The sequence below is a fragment of the Patiria miniata genome, unplaced genomic scaffold (genome assembly GCF_015706575.1).
Source record: "Patiria miniata isolate m_02_andy unplaced genomic scaffold, ASM1570657v1 HiC_scaffold_24, whole genome shotgun sequence".
Taxonomy (NCBI): Eukaryota; Metazoa; Echinodermata; class Asteroidea; order Valvatida; family Asterinidae; genus Patiria; species Patiria miniata.
In genome coordinates, this window is record NW_024037063.1 from 8,720,239 (window position 1) to 8,739,494 (window position 19,256).

The 19,256-nt window shown below is 40.1% G+C and overlaps 2 protein-coding genes across 4 annotated transcripts in view; one reads left to right on the forward strand and one right to left on the reverse strand.

The window, feature by feature from the left end:
- Window positions 1–2,148: 2,148 nt before the first annotated feature.
- On the reverse strand, window positions 2,149–17,959 carry LOC119731589 (protein UXT-like). The gene is made up of 7 exons (XM_038204783.1): window positions 17,906–17,959; window positions 14,296–14,455; window positions 13,304–13,385; window positions 7,341–7,414; window positions 5,481–5,588; window positions 4,887–4,950; window positions 2,149–3,947 (listed from the first exon to the last, which is right to left on the reverse strand). The coding sequence occupies exons 2-7, from the start codon at window positions 14,367–14,369 to the stop codon at window positions 3,882–3,884; spliced, it is 468 nt and encodes a 155-aa protein (XP_038060711.1). The 5' UTR covers window positions 14,370–14,455; window positions 17,906–17,959; the 3' UTR covers window positions 2,149–3,881.
- Window positions 17,960–19,256, forward strand: part of LOC119731588 (N-fatty-acyl-amino acid synthase/hydrolase PM20D1.2-like) — a 32,821-nt gene continuing 31,524 nt past the window's right edge. Inside the window, exon 1 of one of the 3 annotated variants that reach the window (XM_038204780.1) lies at window positions 17,960–18,081. The gene's annotated coding sequence lies outside the window, so the exon portion shown is untranslated. The remainder of the gene's footprint in view (window positions 18,082–19,256) is intronic. The other 2 variants (XM_038204781.1, XM_038204779.1) reach the window with 2 other exon arrangements.

Here is a 19,256-nt window from a genome sequence, read left to right on the forward strand (position 1 = left end):
GGGGAGCGCAAATAATCAAGCGAAAGGGGGCGGGGGGTTTCAGCTCCCCGTCATCCCTCCGATGCAGTTAGCACGTTCATCACACTCGTCCTTGTAACAGCCGGCCTAACGAGATTGTAGGCGGATTTAATCTGTGGACACGCCGGGGGCCACATGTGCAAAAGTACGTCACAATCAAAATTGGCCAAAGAATTAAATCCCATGTCAATGGCAAAAGCGTTTCCTCTTAATTAGATACACTGTAACCTCTTAATTAGATATGTTGTAACTGCCAACAACATTTTGTAAAAATAAAATAAAAAAGGAGAAGAGACCAGGTGCCTGTTAACTTACCAAGGATAATGCGTGCTTGTTTGTCGTCAGCGATGACAAACGAACCGTGCAAGCAGGTTTCCTAGTCGAGATTGTGGTAAATTCTAGTTTGCCAACTTGGGCTAGGTAATTGGACGGTATTGTTCGAAACAGATGCCCATTGCTTCTATACAGTTTTCGTCGTGAAAGTCTACAAATATTTCACTTTCTTTAAACTGCGTCCCTTCCCGTTGGTTCAAAATTTCTTTGCACCCTTGTTTGGATATTACATTGTTTGTAAAGTCTCTAAAGCTAAGGCTGAAATTAAAATAACCACCCGATTTTATTACTTGGTTTCGACTTCTTCAGATTTGAGAAGATCCATGCTCAAAGTGAAGATAAGCACCCTGTAATCATGTGCCCTTTCAATTTAGGGAATTATCCGATGACGACGTTTGGGTACTTTGTCTCTGCCAAGTCATCACCTGTAAATTAGTCGCGATGAAGCCCATCGCCAATTAAAAAAAAATACATGCACCTCCATCCCATTGCGAAAAAGGGCAACTTCTGGGTTCATTTCCTTCGAGATTTTATAAGCATGCCACTTCTTTTCCATAAATATGGTAAAGATTATGACATAGGCTAACTGATTAAGAAATGAAAAAAAGCACACAACACAGATGGAACATGAACAATTGTCAATAGCAATTATATTCATCCTTCACATATTAATACAGCCTCATTATTTCTACCATGAATAGTACATGCCTTTTGCAGACAAACATATGAAATAACATATTACAAACCAGACCAAATTCACATAAACTGACATTTTTAATATTTTGTTTCTCGATAAACAATGATACAGTTTTCCAGACCTTATTAAAATCTCCAGAAATTCTGCTTAAGCGTTGACTTTTTAATGCACGTGACGTTCCGCCACTTTCATTTCCAATGTTCTCACACATAATGTTAGCCCTAATCTTCCCAAATCTTCCAAAATCCTCTTTGCAAAATGGAGGGTTTTGCATGATTGAGGCTAAATGGCAAGTGTGGCTGATTTTGGCGGATGCACTGTGTCAAGGTATATTAAGGCCGGACCTTGTGTTGTTTATATGCTCATCAGCCATGCATAAATTTAGGCCTAGATTATACACTGTACTTTAACTCTTCCACACTGCTCCAGAATGTCAATTGCTCTGCCTCAACATATTGACAGTAATTGGTGGGGATTTTGCAGGATTGAGGCAGTGGTCACCCCTCCAAGGACCACATTCAACTTGAAGAAATAACAAATGATTTTGGATGATTGTGGCTCTATGCGATTTTTACATGGAGGCAGTTGGAGGATTTTGCAGGATCGAGGTTGCATCCTAGCAAAGATGCCTTGGGAGTTAAAGGGAATGTACAACATTTGCTTTTGCTGCAATTTTCAGAAATAAATGGATTTGGAGGATTGTTATGTTATAGCAAATATTGTTAAAATGACTTGTTTCACGTTTTGGGCTCGTAGATGCTGGAAAAACCATGAAAACCAATTGTGTTCTTGTGGTCTGGTTCCCTGACCCCAATTAAGATGAAACGGAGCAAATTATAGACTTTGGGAGATTGTAAGGTCAGAGAATCAGTCTAGCAGGCTCGTAGCCCTTCACAGGTGTGTAATCAATTGCAAAGAAAACGGAATAACTAATTATGAGCACTTTTTGAAAAAAAAGCCAGTTTTCTCCAACGCTGGTCGGCCGACCAGCGTTGGGAAAATCCCATTTTCCTTGAAAATGACAGCACAGCAGGAGCCACGATTTTACAGGATGCTTTAGACTGTCATTCCCTAACATTACAGTAAGGTATTTCGTGATAATTTGATCATTTCGTTTTGTGATGTTTACAAATGTTGTATCTTCCCTTTAAAGTTAATGCATGTTTGGATAAAACATTGCAAACAATTATTTGATTCAATGGAAACTGTGACCAAGAGATGCGTCGTGAATTTCCATAATTCTATTCTGGCATGCACTTTGTCTGCATGCAGTTTCAACAAGAATTAGAAATTAAATAAGCTATGGGAAAAAAGACCCGGCCATCTTCCATGTCTCATTGCCAGAGCCAATTTCACCTAAAGCCGTCTGCACCTACCATGCATAGCTAAGCACATTAGGGTATGTGTGTCTGAAAGAGAGACTCCATTTTCCCAGCCATTACTCTACCTCCCTGTGCTATTTTCGAATTACACCCCCCCCCCTTCTCAAAAAAAGTGAAAGTTTTAAGTTCATACCAAACTTGAACCAATATTTGTGACTGGTTGCCACATTTCAAGACGGAAAAAACCTAAAACATATTGTAACAGCGCTTAAAATAGAATTACATGTCTGATAATGCTTGTATAGCACTTTCCACCATTTCAACAATCTCAAAGCGTTTTACAATTATTTCCCCGTTCATCAGGCCATGAGACCATGCAGCAGCTGATATCAGCACACATTCGGGTCCCAACCCTCACAGGTACCCATTCATACTCCTGGGTGGAGAGAGGCAATTGTAGTGAAGTGTCTTGCCTAAGGGCACAAACACCATGTTCCAGGCAGGGTTCACCCCTACGTACCATTGTCCATGAGTCAAACATCGTAACCAATGAACCATGACAAACTGTTTCTTCTTGTCGCTTTTTTTTTCTAACTTGAATTCACTAAGTTGCAATATTTGATCTGTGTATATATTTGATAAATGTAAAGAAATTAAGAGCCAAACCTGAAAATGCACTAACACATCCCTTCTTCAAACTCAAACATTAACAAAACTGTATGGATGATACCAGCAATGACATTTCGCTGTTGCCAATTATAACTTAAAGGAAACAGTTTCTTGTATTGTGAAAGCCAAACCACAACCTGAAAGATTGGGTCAATTGGTGTAACAGTCCAAGATGCTGGGCAGAAGACTGAATCAAATGATCTATCCAGCAAATAGTTGGCCAACTTCATTCATCAGTCTGGCTTCATTGGCTCTTGGCCACAAACTGCATAGAGTTTGACTGTTAAAAACCGTGTAAGGAACACTGGCTCCAAATTCCTGCGCCAGGTCTGTCTGCCCAAATTCAATATTATGCACACTATTCTGCTTTCATACGGACTGTGTCATGTCTGTGAAGGCACATTGGAACGGTACTGTGTGACCACTCACTAGAGCTCTAGTGAGAGGGCTCCGGGTTCTCCAAGCCGAGCTCTGCCAACCCGCGCCGGCTCTCTTATGTCGCAGTCAAAAGGTACCTGAACATAGATGGATCTGGACAAACTATGAGTTGTTTCATTCCACACTGCTCAAGTATTTCCGCCCTACTAAAATTCAACACTTGCTATCAATGCTTCCATACTTTTGGTTTATGAGATCACTGTGGTTCAACGAGCACAGAATTAAAGTACCCTCGACTACTTTTCATTGGAATGTACAGAAACCTGTTGTATCTTTGCACAGGTACTGAGAGCATAGCAGCAATTGCATTTACATGCGAGTGTCTGTCATGTAACCTCCGTTGAGACGGTACTTTTGCACAGAGTGCATATAGGGGAACATCACACAGTGCAATGGACTGTTCATCACCACACCAAACGATTCCTGTCGTCTGCTACATCATTCTCAAGATGCTGTAATTCTCTCAAGCCCTGAAGAAAAAGCATGAAGTAAATCAATGGCAACTGGTATGTATCTAAATGAAGTCCATCATTTGCTGCTATCCAAAAAGTAACCGACGTAATTATTGTTGAAACACATACTTGGTTGAAAGACAGTAAGGGGACTAAACTTCCTGTGAAATTATTCTTTCTGGCAAGTTGTCGTTTTAAGACAAGATAAGTTTGCGGTAGCACCATGTGAATAAATCTCTTTTGTGAGTATGTGTGGCTCTGAAAAGAACCGGAGTTGTCATTTTGAAGAAATCAACCAAAGAAGGCCTTTCCAACAATGCGTATAAAGATGTACCGTTGGAACTTTCTGTTAGTAGTTTTTTTTTTTTATTTGGCAAAGCGCGCGCAAGTGTGGCACGACGCACAAGCGCGTGGTTGCTTTCATTCGTCGGATTGGTGCGCGACATCGCATAGCTGCAATCGGCTCAGTGAGAACATGTCTCGGATGCTGAATTCAGATCCAATTCAAAACATGATTCAGCAACTTTTGATTTGAAATCAGGATCCTAGAATGCTGTTTTTCTCGAAATATACAGCTGAAGCTGAGCTGAAACTTCATCAAGTAATTTGTTCAGCACCATTCGTTAGATTTTGAGCATGTTTGTCGCTTTAAATGAACAACATGCACAAATTACAAATGATGGACCGTACCTTTAAACACAGTGAACAGTGATAGGAGAATTCAGAAATATTTCAAAATCCACAATATTTGAATGCAGTTCATTGTGAATATAACTTGGTATGGTTCTTCTGTGATGAGATGGTCCTAATGCTTGACTGGGGCGTTGAATTGTGAATAGAGACTCTTGCATGCACAGCTGATGTCCTTAAGCAGGTTAGTTTACTGTGATTGGCAATTGACGGCTGTGGGGTTACATGAAATTGTTACATTTACATGTATATTCTCACGTGGCCTACCTCATAAACAAGTTTGATGTTTGCCTTGATCTCTGCAGAATCCTTCGTCAGCTTATCACTCAAACTAAAAAAAAAAAAAAAGACATGAAAATAAAGCAATGTAAAGCTGTATAAATAAATACAGCACTAATCCGGTTCAATCTCTAGTAAACTAGTAGGATGATTTTCAGCCCCAATTTTAGCTGGGGGGGGGGGGGAAACAGTAACCTTGAAGTTTAATCATTGTCTTTCATCACTGATCTACATATTAACACTTCTTGGCATGTACAATGTATGAGCAGACCATGTAGCTGCAGTGATATAGATTATAAGAGGTTGAGGAATGCTCGAAGACATTTCCGTCATTTTTCTGGTATATGTAGCCTAAAGTGTGATGAAATAAAAACGACTATTGTGTCTGTCATGAAATGAGTACAAAAGATACTTTAGAGAGCTGTTTTTCAGGTCCTGTTTCGACCCGAACGTGCAATTTGTGTAAAAGTCATCGTTGGGGGCAGTAAACAAAACATAGTAAATCGTGACGTAATAAACAGGACTCCTATGCAGCGTAGTATATTGTTGACATTTCGAATTTGGAAAGTCGCTCAACCATACCTTGTCAAGTGTTTGCACTTTTTATCAATGAACTTCAGTGCCTCTGGTAGTGTAAATTCTACGAAGAATCCGAAACCAACGAGAATATAGATCCTTGTTGCATCAGGTCTGTGGAAAGAACATGAGAGTTTCTTCAGTCAGTTGACAGAGTATTGTACCTGTATAATGGAATCATTTCGGTGTCCTGTTGTTAATAGTAGTTACAATTGATATGTCACTCAGAATTGAATTTGTTATTCTTTCATAGGTATCTCCAAAACTTGCCCTTCAAAAAAGAAACTTTTGAACACCTTGTACAGAGGTGCACCCATGAGTAAGTTCCATGAAACATTTATTTACGCAACTTTGTACAATACCTATTATCACGAACAGCACCCTCCCCCCTCAATCGAGACCTATGGGTTGCTCCCCCCCCCCATTTTTTTCCCCTTGCCAGCCAGTTTGCCCCCCACCCCAAAAGTATTCTCCCAGCACTTTATCAACAAATAGACTCATTATGTATATTTTCTTCGCTGTTAAGATTCATAAAATGTGCCTAATGAAAAGATTTTTTTTTTATAAACATCTGTAATTTAGGCAACACACGCCACACACGCATTTATACAGCCGTGGTTAGTGTGCAGCCAACGTTTTTGTGCATTCGTTAACCCTAAAGTGGAGGAAATTTGGAGGATTGACGTTACATGGCAAAAGTGCATTTCTGATTTTGTAGGATACACTTTGTCAAGGTCTTGGGCCGGACCTTGTGTTGTTTTTGCTCAGCCATGCATAAAAATAGGCATGGATTATATATGCTTGAATCCTCTGTTCTGCTCCAGGATGTCGTTGGCTAAGCCTCAACATATTGACATTCACTGCCGCAGGATTTTGCAGGATTCAGGCAGTGGTAACCCCTCCATCCCCTCCATGGACCATATTCAAGATTAATGGAGGAATTTGCAGGATTGAGGCTTTTTGATATTTTTTTCCATGAGGCCATTGGAGGATTTTGCAGGATTGAGGCTACAGCTGTGGCCTCGTGGTTAAGGGCACTGATTCATGGTCTGCGGGTAAAGCTGCGGGTTGTGGGTTCGAGTCCTGGCGGGGTCATGGTGCGTGCGCCCTTGGGCATGGCGCTTTGTCACTCATTGCTTCTCTCCACCCAGGAGTAAATGGGTACCTGTGAGGGCAGAGATGGTTATGTGATTGATTTAGCTTGCTTGCGCCTAACAGGCAGCATCGAGCTGTATACTCCCCAGGGAGCTGAGATGGTATATGGAATGTTAAATTGGCCCAATGATCAGGGGTAATAATAATACTGTAAGCGCTGTGATTTAGTGTACTAAAAAGAGCGTTCTTAAATGCCAATTATTATTATTGTAGCAGCTAGGGTTAAACATTTGTTATACACCAAAGTTGCTCTAGCTAGTGGCTTATTTCCGGACCATTGATAATGGGCACATGTGCCCGTACACATGTTTAAGATTTGTTTTGACTGCCCCCCCCCCCATATTTCCTTCCCTCCCCCCCCACTGCGCTCACATGAAGACATTTTGAGGTTGTGCACAATCAGCATAAAGTATGTTGTATGTAATTTGCGCCATACGCACGCAAACCAGTACGTGCACATAGTGTTCTCACCCCCCCCCCTGAGCTTTCGAAAGTACCAAAAAAAGTGTCATCTAATGTTGTGCACAGAGTCCTTGCAGTTGGTGCAAAATACATATTTACTGCTTTTGCAGAGCTGCAGAGCTTTTTCTTATAGCATTTAAAACATTCCTTGCATCTTAGTTTGATATACAATTACACAAAGTACACATACATGTAGTATGGAAGGCACTTAAATCTCTAAAAATTAGATTATTTTCACCCCATACTTACATATTTGCTTGTACATAGAAGTTACACCCGAGATCCACCTTAGTCTTGAGGCCATCCTTTGCTAAATTGGCTTCCTGCAAAACCAATACAAAATGCACATGGCAAACTCCATTTTATTGTGGCTATTTTTGAACTCAATCACACTTGCCTTAAAGGGAATATACATCATTTGCAAACATCACAAAACAAAACTACCAAATTATTATGAAATATCTTACTGGACTGTTAGTGAATGCAGTCTAAACCATTCCTTAGAATCATCACACCTGGTGTGCTGTCATTTTCAAAAAAAGTGCTGTTTTACATTAATTTCCAACCTTGGTCGGCCGTCCAACGTTGGAAAAAACTGACTTTTTCAACTACTGCCCCCAATTTACCAAATTTATTCAGTCTACATTTAGTTTGCAATTGGATACATGTCCGTGAACGGGTGCAAGCCAACTAGACTGGTTCCCTGACCTTATAATTCCACAACGTCTTAAAATTGCTCTGTTTCGTTTTAGGTGGGGTCAGTGAGCCAGACTTACAGGAATATGATTGTTTTCTTGATTTTTCCAGCATCTACGAATACAAAACTCCAAAAAAGTCAGTGAAACAATATTTGCTATAAAATACTAAACCCCAAAACCATCCATTTTTGAAACTTAAGGCAAAAGCAAATGTTGTATATTCCCTTTACAGGTAACAAACAGGGTTAATTCCGGAAAAGAGTTGCGAACTCATGAATATTCAAAGTACATTTTCCACCTGTAAATATTTTTTCTTGGAAAATAAACAAACCAAGCTTTCAGAAACATTTTTACTTTTCTTCAACTGCACTTGGATTTATTTTTATCAAGGCTTGAAGTTTCGAGAGTCTGAAGTAGTGTTTTCCTCTATTTTGTGATGGAAATTTGAGTTCCCCTCTGTTACAGTTATGCTTCAAGGATTTTAAATTTGGTTGACTATGAAGTCTGATGCCGTCCCCTCTGTTATGCCGGAATTGGCCATAACATATGCAAACTTAAAAGACAAAACCAAAAAAAACCTACCAAATCAGTATGGAATACAAGTACCTTACTTGACTGCACGTGAACAATAGTCTCAAGCATCCTAAAAATCATGGTACCTCGTGTGCTGTCATTTTCAAGAAAAGTTGAATTTTTTTAAAATCAATTTCCAACGATGGTCAGCCGACCATCATTGAAAAAAAAAATTGAATTTTTTTCAAATGCTGCCCCAAATTTACCAAATTCAGTTAGTCAATTTTTGTTTGCAATCAGTTACACATCCGTGAACAGGTACAAGCCAGCTAGTTTGGTTGCCTGACAATTTCCTGACGTCTACATGTATATATTGCTGTTTCGTCTGAAGTGGAGTCAGGGAACCAGCCTACAAGAACAATATTTGTTTTCTTGGTTTTTCGAGCATCTACGAACACAAAACTTTAAACAGGTCGGTCTAACAATATTCGCTTTAAAATACTAACCCCCAAATCCATCCATTTCTGAAAATTACAGCAAAAGAAAATGAGTATATTACCTGTAACGCCAGACTACTCTTCAAGTTAATGCAAAAGAAAAGTAGATTTCTCAAGAACCTGTAATTTTGTTGTCAGTTGCACTTAGGCCAAAAAAAAAAATAAGTCGGTCTTTGGCCAGCGGGCGCGTCGATTTTAATCATGCGCGTCGATCTTTTATTTTTCCAAAATGTTCCGCGGTAGCTCCAACAGCGCCCTCTATTTCCACACCTCCTCAATTTTTTTTACCAAAGAGCACCAAGGAATGGGAAATTGCACCAAGGCAAATGATTGAAAGCACCAAGGCAAATTATGGAGGACACCAATGTACATGAGGACACCAAAAAAGCAAAATAGTACCCCACCTTGTCTGTACAATCCAAGCTTGAAGAAAAAAAAAAAAAAAGCCGCGTGGCCGCGTCAATTCCGGAACTTTGGTCTGACCAGAGACCGAATATTTTTTTTTTTTGGCCTTACGTAGGATGTCACCTTTATTGTGCTACAAGGTGAAGCACGGCCAATATGTTTTTCCCATTTAAAAAATGTCTGTGTGTTTTATATCAGATGACTTTTCATTTAAATTGAAATGGTAAAAACACTCACAAAGTACCAGCATCATGTGTTTGGCAGTCCAAATTCATTTTGAAATTCATTTTGTGAGTCATGTTGTGAATGATACTGTTAAATTGGCTTCCTGCCTTAAAGGCCAGTCTACCCTTCAAGTTAATGCAAAAGCAAAATAGATTTCCCGAGAAGCTGTTATTTCGTTGAGAGTTACGTCCGTATGAAGTGCCTGTAGGATGCGACCTTTATTGCGTAGAAGCTGAAGTACAGCCAATATTAGTTTCTCATTTCAAAGGGATATGTCTTAAATTATTGAAGACGTTTTCCCATTCTAATCAAAATGGAGAACAAAACACAAAAAAAAAAAAAGTATTTGGCATTTTATCTAAAAATTACAAACAAACTCTTTCTTCCCAATGTGCCAACAATCTTGCAACAGGATTGAAAAGAACACAACTGTCCGAATCTTTACATACATGTACATTTGTAGCATGCATGCTTGGAATCCACACGGATTGCGGAGAATGTATTTTACTTCTTACATGTCTTAACTTGTGTTTCTTTAGAACACAATCTTCTTATTTTGAGTATAGTAGCTTAATTAACCCTAACTCCCTAGGCCTTTTTGCTAGGATGTAGCCTCAATCCTGCAAAATCCTCCATTCTTTTTTGAATATGGCCCGTGGAGAGGTGACGACTGCCTAAATCCTGCAAAATCCTCCGGCTATGACTGTCAATATGCTGAGGCAGAGGCAGTGACATCCTGGAGCAGTACGGAGGATTTCAATAGGCTGAACATAAACGACACAAGGTCCTCCGAAATCAGCAACCCACTTTTGCCATGTAACCTCAATCCTGCAAATTCCTCTAATTTGCAAAAAAGGATTTTGGAGGATTTGGGATGGTTAGGGTTAAGTCAACATTGGGGGTTGGAGAGGATTGGAAGGGGGGTGATGGGTGGGGGATGGGGGGGGGGGATTGGGGAGATTGGGGGAGGGGGAGGATTGAGGAGAGGAGGGGGGAGATTGGGGTATGGGGGGGGGGGGGGAGGGGGTGTCATGGGATGGCAGGATGCTCCAGGGAGAGTTTGTTGGGCCAAAAAAAAAAAGTCTCCGGTTTCTGGTATGCGCGCGCTTCGCCATAGCCATGTGCGTCAGCAAAATGAAAAATTTTTTTTTTCAATGAAAGATGATGTCTCAAAACCGCCAAACTCACTGGTTTGACTGGAATCCTGCTGCTGCACAATTTTAACGTGTTGTTAGATTGGATTATGGTCGAGAATAAGCTTTATGTGGCCTCTCTGGTCTCCCATCTATTTGCACAAAGTTTAGTCGGGTACCATTTGCAGTCATCAGCCGACATTTCAATGATTTAAAGCAAAAAAATCAGGTAAAAAAAAAAAAAAAAAACGCGTCGCCACACCACTTTTTGGGCAAGATCCATACCAGAAACCAGAGACTTTTTTTTGTGGCCTTATTGAACAGAAAACTGTTTTAAAAGAGACGCTGCGTCCTAGATCAGCCCAATTGCAAAACGCACTTTGAACAAAATGATGTTAACCAGAAAGAACATTTAAAAGTAGGATATAAACATCCACACAACTATCCTTTAAAAACTGGGCGTTTTTGTGTCATCCCTGTATTATGCTAGTCTGAGTATCATCCGTTATCCACACGGAGCCAATCTCCTGTATAACGTCTGGTATTTCCTGACGTGCAGATATATGCAAGCTGCGCGCCAGCCAATCGATGTCTATTTTACTAAATCGTGATGTTTTTAATTTCTAAATCAGGACTAAATGGTTTGATTGGTCAATTCGAATGCAGTGTTTTGTAATACAACAACAGCCAGACGCGATATCACGTAACATGATACAGAGCCCCTAACACATTTTTAAAAATTCATTGTCTATATGATGCACAATGGGTGAATGACCGAAAAACCTGATAGAAAGCGCTCACTGACTGGTCAAAATCTAGGAGGTCAAGAGGCGGGGTCTTGCCTAATTAATCAGCCAATTTGTTCATGCGTAATAGACCATGGCTAGTATTATGCGTGTGAGAACGACTTTTGAGGTCGATTTTTACGACCCCCAAAAGTTGAGCTGTTTGGGTGCTAGTTGTGATTTCATCTGTAAAGTGTTCGCCTTTTGCAGACGTGTAATTAAGAAACCACATTTTGTGCATTGGTGATTGGCCACCGCTGTTCGCGAGCACAGTGCTGTTTAGACACACACAACGTGTATACCGGTACATCATATCGGTACATTGACCAAACGACAGGAAAAACATACTCTGTCGTGTCCGATGTAAACAACAAAGGTTTTTTTCATCTTTTTTCGGGACCGGTAAGACATTAGGTTAGTTTCTTTTGGACCAGATGTGCCCTTTTAATCTAAGGCCAAAAAAAAAAATATTCGGTCTCTGGTCAGACCAAAGTTCCGGAATTGACGCGGCCACGTGGCCTTTTTTTTTTTTTTTGGCTTTTTTTTTTCTTCTTCAAGCTTGGATTGTACAGACAAGGTGGGGTACTATTTTGCTTTTTTGGTGTCCTCGTGTACATTGGTGTCCTCCATAATTTGCCTTGGTGTTTATGATAATTTGCCTTGGTGCAATTTCCCATTCCTTGGTGCTCTTTGGTAAAAAAAAATTGAGCAGGTGCGGAAATAGAGAGCGCTGTTGGAGCTACTGCAGAACATTTTGGGAAAAAAAAGATCGACGCGCATGATTAAAATCGACGCACGCGCTGACCAGAGACCGACTTATTTTTTTTTTGGTCTAACCTTGAAATGTGCAAATATAGTGATTGAAGCTGCCAGACATGGAACCAAAAGAAATACTTGGGCCTAAGTGAGAATCTCTCAAAAACAAACAAAACTACATGTAAAGTGTAAAGAATTTGGTTTTTAGTATGGAGCTTTGGACGATGGTGAACATTCCCTTCAAAACAGATCTGAGTTAAAATTATAAATTCAAACTAAGGAAGGGCGACTAAAGTAAGGAAAGAAGGGGGCGAGATCAAAAGGGGAGGGGGGTCATCCATCAAGATCTCTCTTGGCACAAGATACTTTGTGGCTAGTATCACTGGGTTTCCTTCAGAAGAGAAAAGGGGGCAAGTTGGGCAAGAGACTGGAAAAGAGTGATTCCAGACTTAAGAGCTATATTAAATTACTAGAGCGCTAACTCATGTACATATGCCTGCTGGGCGCATCCATGTTTGTACACAGACCTATGGAGAACTAGAAATTGTGTACGGATTCTGTACGTCTATTTGCATATCTGCGTTGGTATTCCATAACGGTGCGTAATCAAAGCTGATATGCCCACAACCTAAACGCACGATCAGCAAATGAGCGTGTCATTTTGCTCTACGCAAACAGCGCAACGTGTGCGCGTCCAGATGCTTTTCGCTGTGACGTTTTTTTGAACCGTCATGACGCGCTTAAGTTGTTTGCGTATCTTGTACTCGCGCCTTGCATTTAGAGTACACTTTTTAAATTCAACCCATCTGCATGTATTTTGATTGTGTTCTATGAACACGCACACAAATCCAAAATGTCTGCGCCCAGATAGGCCCGGACCTTGAGTTGCTTACGCTCAGCCGTGCGTTCATTTAGGCTAATATATTATACCTGAAATCCTCTGCACTTCTCCGGAATGTCACTGGTTCTGCCTCAACTTACAATGTATTAACAGTGGTTGCAGGAGGATTTTGCAGGATTTAGGCACCCCTCCAAGGACCACATTAAAAAAAATAACGGACGATTTTGAAGGGAATGAGGCTGTATGGAATTTTTACAAGGAGGTAGTTGGAAGATTTTGTAGGATTGAGATTGCATCCTGGCAAAAATGCCTAGGGAGTTAGATGTAGGGTTAATGAAGAACTTATTACATGTACTTACCTGCAGTTTGTCTATGGTGGTCTTCAACTGCAGGTAGTGGGCAGCTTGCTCGTAAATTTTGTCTCTCTCCTCTAAAACTCTTCTGGGAAAAACCAAAACCAATCAAAAGAAGAGCTTTATGACAGAATCAAGTCTTTTTTATTTGTCATACATACATGTATGTATGACATGTTGAAGCATCGCATTCCAAGAGCACAATCAATTACTAAATAATGAATCCATCGACTCTGGCAACAATAACATGAAACTTGCTTTGTATTTTTTCCTGATATTGGAGAGTAATTACTTTGAAAGGTACAGTCCTTCATTTGTAATTTGTGCATTTTGTACGTTTGAAGCAACAAAAGTGCTCAAAATCTAAAGAAGGGTGCTGAACAACTAACCTGATGAAGTTTCAGCTCAGCTTCAGCTGTATATTTCAAGAAAAACAGCATTCTAGGATCTCAATTTCAAATCAAAAGTTGCTGAATCATGTTTTGAATTGGGCCTGAATTCAGCGTCTGAGACATGTTCTCACTGAGCAGATTGCAGCTATGCGATGTCGAGCACTGATCCGACGAATTACAGCAACCGTGCACGTGTGTGCATTGTGTCAACGCTTGCGCATGCTTCACCGAATAAAAAAACAAACTACTAACGGAAATTTCCAACGATGTGTCTTAAGACGCATCGTTGGAAAGGCCTTCTTTCGTATTTCTCCAAAATGACAGCATACAAGAAAGAATAATTTCAGAGGGAGTTTAGTTCCCTTACTATCTTTCAACAAAGTATGTTTTTCAACAATATAATTACGTCAGTTACTTTTTGGATAGCTGCAAATGATGGACTGTAACTTAACTTTAGAAATGAAACATCATTTTTTTGAAAGATTTCATCATTAGTTCGAAACATTTTGGCTAAGCACTGATTTTGTTGGTACATATTTAAAACATAAAAATCAAATCCGTTTTCGCTCAGTGAAAAATATATGAAGGATTGTGAATGCCACTTACTGAAGATCACGCCTCAAAACTTCATTGACAAACTTCTCATATTCTGTGATTTTGCTGGGTATGCCCTCCATCATGCATCCAGTACCTTCACTCTTTCACATATGTGAAGGAGAGTTAAGAACTGAAGTTGGCGTGCAGTATCACAAATTGTCTGGTACTTCTATTGGAAGAGACACAGATAATGTCAATATTGTTTGTTCTTTACATAAAAATATGTTAAAAGGGAATGTACAACATTTGTTTTTGCTGCATTTTTCAGAAATAAATGGATTTGGAGGATAAGTGTGCTTTAGAAAATATTGTTAAAGTAGCTTGTTTCACGTTTTGGGTTCGGAGATGCTTAAAAATCTAAGAAAACCAACCATGTTTTTGTAGTCCGTTTTTTATTTTAATTTTAAATACTTAAAGGGAAAATACAACATTTGCAAACATCAAAAAATAAAACTACCAAATCATTTTGAAATACCTTGCTGGACTGTTAGTGAATGACAGTATAAAGCATCCTGTAAAATCATGGCACCTGGTATACTGTCATTTTCAAGAAAAGTGGTAGTTTTGTATCAATTTCCAATGCTGGTCGGCCGACCAGCGTTGGAAAAAAACTGGCTTTTTTTCAAATACTGGCCCCAATTGACCATCGCACTTGTTTGCAATCGATTACACCTATAATAACAGGTACAAGCCAGCTAGACTGGTTCCCTGACCTTACAATTCCCAATGTATGTAAACTGCTCTGTTTCTTCTAAAATGGAGTCAGGGAACCAGACTACAGGAAAATGATTGTTTTTCTTGGTTTTTATAGCATTTTTGAACCCAAAACCTCAAAAAAGTCAGTGTAACTATATTTGCTATATATTTCCAACCCCCCAATTCCATCCATTTCTGAAAATTACAGCAAAAGCAAATGATGTATATTCCCTTTAAGATGAGACGTTGTAATATATAGACTTTGGGGATTATAAGGTAAGAGAGTCAGTCTAGTAGGCTTGTACCCCTACACAGATGTGTCATCAATTGCAAAGAAAATGTGGAATGACTAAATATGAACAATTAGGAGCAGTTTTTGAAAAAAGCCAGTTTTCTCCAACGATGGTCGGCCGACCAGCGTTGGAAAAATACAAATTTTCTTGAAAGTGTTAGCACACCAGGAACCACGATTTTACAGGATGCTTTAGATTGTCAGTCACTAACAATCCAGTAAGATATCTCGATATAATTTGATCCTTTCGTTTTTCGATGTTTGCAAATGTTGTATCTTCCCTTTAAATGGCAAGGCATGGCATCAACAGTAAAATTGGTAAGAACACATTTTCTAATATAAAACACCTTTATAATTAACTAAAATAGGGTCATAAGAATTAAAAGCAGATTGCTTAAGAATCCATGATAGCAAAACACTCTATGGACTTAGTCCGAGTAACTAGGACTCTACAAGATGCCTCTTTTTTTTACGTTTGGTCATGGTCGGACGACAAAGTTTGTGATAGTTATAAGTATAGGAGGGTAAATGTAACATCGTGACCAATCAAAGTGCCCTGTGATTGGTCTGTCTGCTGCCAGTCAATTTTTTCTGAATTCAAAATGGCAGCCTCCAACAAGGCGTTTGTGACAAGGATGTTTCCCGAATTGGTATGTGAACCTATAAACCGTGCTAACCTTAGTTTGGACAATGGTTTTCTACTCATTAGATGTCACAGATTGTGTAGAAGCCATTTTAAACCTACCATGCCTACCCACCACCATTTGTCAAGTTTGTATTTTCAATTCCCACTGAAGCCTTCAGGGGGGCATCAGCATCAGTAGTCCTTTTGTGCATTTCTTGTGATTTGCGCAATCATAAGAATGTGCATGCAAATTCTTATGATTGCGTAAGATCCTTGCGCAATCTTCGCAAAAAAACCCTCTTTCAGATCGAGCGCACATTCTAAAGAATGCGCGACAAGATAACGGTCTTGTCGCTGCCGAGCACCGGCTGCGCTTGGCAAGTCTAGCTGCATCCTCGTTCACCAATTCTTAACAATTACACTATTGCAATGCAAGGTCCCTTTAACCTAGGAAAAGATTTAACGATGAAAAGTAGAGTGGATATGAAAGTATACACGTATTCGGGGGACTGGGAAAAAATAAGAGACATAATAATAGTGTAGTGGAAAGAATTCTGATTTTTTTTGGATAACAAATGGGGGGGCCGGTGTGCGAATTAAAAGAATGTGAAGAATGAGAATGTGACATAACATAGCACTGTTGTGCGCTTTCTTGAAAATCACGCATTCTTAAGAATGCGCATGCACATTCTTATGATTGTGCAACTGGATCCTTGCACAATCTTAGCAAAAAATAACTCTTCCAGATTGAGCGCACATTCTTAAGAAAACAAGATAACGGTCTTGTCGATACCGAGCACCTGCTGCGCTTGGCAAGTCTAGCTGCATCCTCGTTCACTGATTCTTAATAATGGACCGATCCAGTAAGCCCCTCCCACTGAGCACGTGGGCAAATTAACACGTGCTTCTGTCCAATGCCACACTGCATGTTCCTACCGCGCGCATCATACGCGCGTACACGCATGTCGGACATTTGTGCACGCATGTCGGACATAAATCACGGCTGTGATTGGTCAGAATACCATAGGGCAATGCTTACTGGATCGGTCCATTATACTGTTGCAACGCAAGGCGCTGAAAAGTAGAGTGGATATGAAAAGTATACGTGTATGGGGGGGGGGGGGGACCGGGGAAAAAAATAATCTGAGACATAATAGTGTATTGGAAAGAATTCTGATTTTTGGGATAATAAAAGCGAGGAGGGGGGGGGGGGGGACATAAGAATGAAGAATGTGAAGAATGAGAATGAATACTGTGACATCCCATAGTGCTAATGCTATTTCCCATTTAAATTGCCACCAATTTATTGTTTATACCCCCACCATTAAGCCGCAGAAAAGAGCAATTTTGGCAGCTTCTGGACATCGTTTTTTTTGTGTGGCATGCATATGATACATACAGGGACTTGTAACTTGTCTAGCCTAAACAAAGCACTTCCCAGACTAGTTCCCAGTCCTCCGTTATTACAAAACTTCCCATAGTGGGCAGAAAAAAGCAATAATAACAGGTTTAATTTGATTCAAATTATCGTAGTTATACGAGTACAGGAGCATAGAACATTTTCTTTCCTCTTTATATGAATTGTTTCCCTATTAACCGCTATACATTTCATTTAACATAATTATGTCATGCAATGTTTGTTAAGATTGCGCAAAATTCATAAATTGTGCACGTGATATTCCCACGCAATCTTAAGAATGAGCGCTCATTCTTAAGAACGCGCGCTCATTCTTAAGAATGCGCGCGCATTCTTAAGATTGCGTGGTTTTCAAGAATGGGAACAACAGCACTAACATGACTAATGCTAAGTATTTGCCACTTAAATTGCTATTGTTCACGCCCCCACCATAACCAAAAGTTTTCCAACCACCAAAACCGGTAAAGATAATACAAAAGAGAGAGACAGCTACCCTGGATAGATCTACACATTCATGACATTCCATAAGACCCCTTATATTGTTCCCAAACAGCGACAATTTTGAAGGAAAAAAACCAGCAAAACTCACCGCTATATCAATCAGTCAATGTGTTTGCCGTGCTGCTCAGTCCCTTGCACGAGTTGACGAATGAGGGCGCTTGACGTGCCGTGGCCGCCACCAGCCCGCCCACCACTGATCTAAAGCACACGATCGGGAGGGGAGCTCTTGGAATTGAACGGGAAATTTTACTTTTTATCCGGATCGTAAGTAAATGTCAGTCCGGCCATCTTAATCATCGATGTCTACTTGTACCCCAAGTGGCGTATCTAGTAATTTGTAGGCCATTTTGAGGGTGAAATCTGATGTTTTTGTTGGGATGGGACACACTCCATACAGAACAGACGCAACAGACAAACTTTAATAACCAGCTGCTCGACTGTCCACTGCGCTAGGGAAGGATCGGTAATCCTTACCTTTAGGACCCCTTTCCTATATAAGGTTAAACTGTAGCATGTGTAGGAAAGTCACATTTTCTTTGAAAGTACTTTCAAAATTCTAACTAACAAGTAACATGAGTTTGTCTGAAGAAAAAAGACTTCTTTAGCCTGCAAAAGTCACTTTGGTACTGGACAGTCATCTGCAAAAGTCAGTTTTGAACAGAACTCATACAAAATAGAGGTGTCCTAGAAGGATCGACCCGGCGGGGACCGCCTCCTGCGCCCGTTCGCGGGGAAAAATTCGGCTTTCCGATCACCAGTTTTTTCAATTAATTTTCTAGCGCCCAAAGTTACCTCTTTTATGGTTATTCCCTCCACTTTCCCTCCCCTACTCTCACCCCCTCCTTTCCTTAATTTCTATTTATCAATCAGTCACTCACTTCATCGAGATTCGAACCTCGGACCCTTGCTTGATACACGAGTCTCTTAACTGCTAGGCCGCACACGATCGCTGTTGCAATGATCAATCTTTGGACGTATTTGAAGTACCATTGAAATAAACTAAATATTCATGAGAAAATAAATATTCATAATGACGTATTGCACTATCATTGGCCGGCATAATGCATACATTTAACAACATGGCCGCCATTTTGAAATCGCATGGAGGACCATTTTCGGGACGATATTCGTGGGAGATAATGATTGAAAGTAGTTTTTTTGGTCAGACGGATGAAGTTTTTAGATAAAAGAACGTTTTTTTTCAAAGAGGTATGAGTTCCTTTACGACTAGGAACCTTAACTTTGGAAATTTCTGTCCTGGATGAGAAGATAATCTCGATCAAAATTGGTAGCAAAATCGCTACATCAGAGTTCAGCGTTTAGGGGAGCATTGGGCGTCTGGCCGTACTACAAAGCTTTCGGTAGTGCTGTACGGCCAGATGCAGTCAGGCTAGAAGAACCCTTACACTGTCACACCTTGCTTATACTAGCTGTTGTGC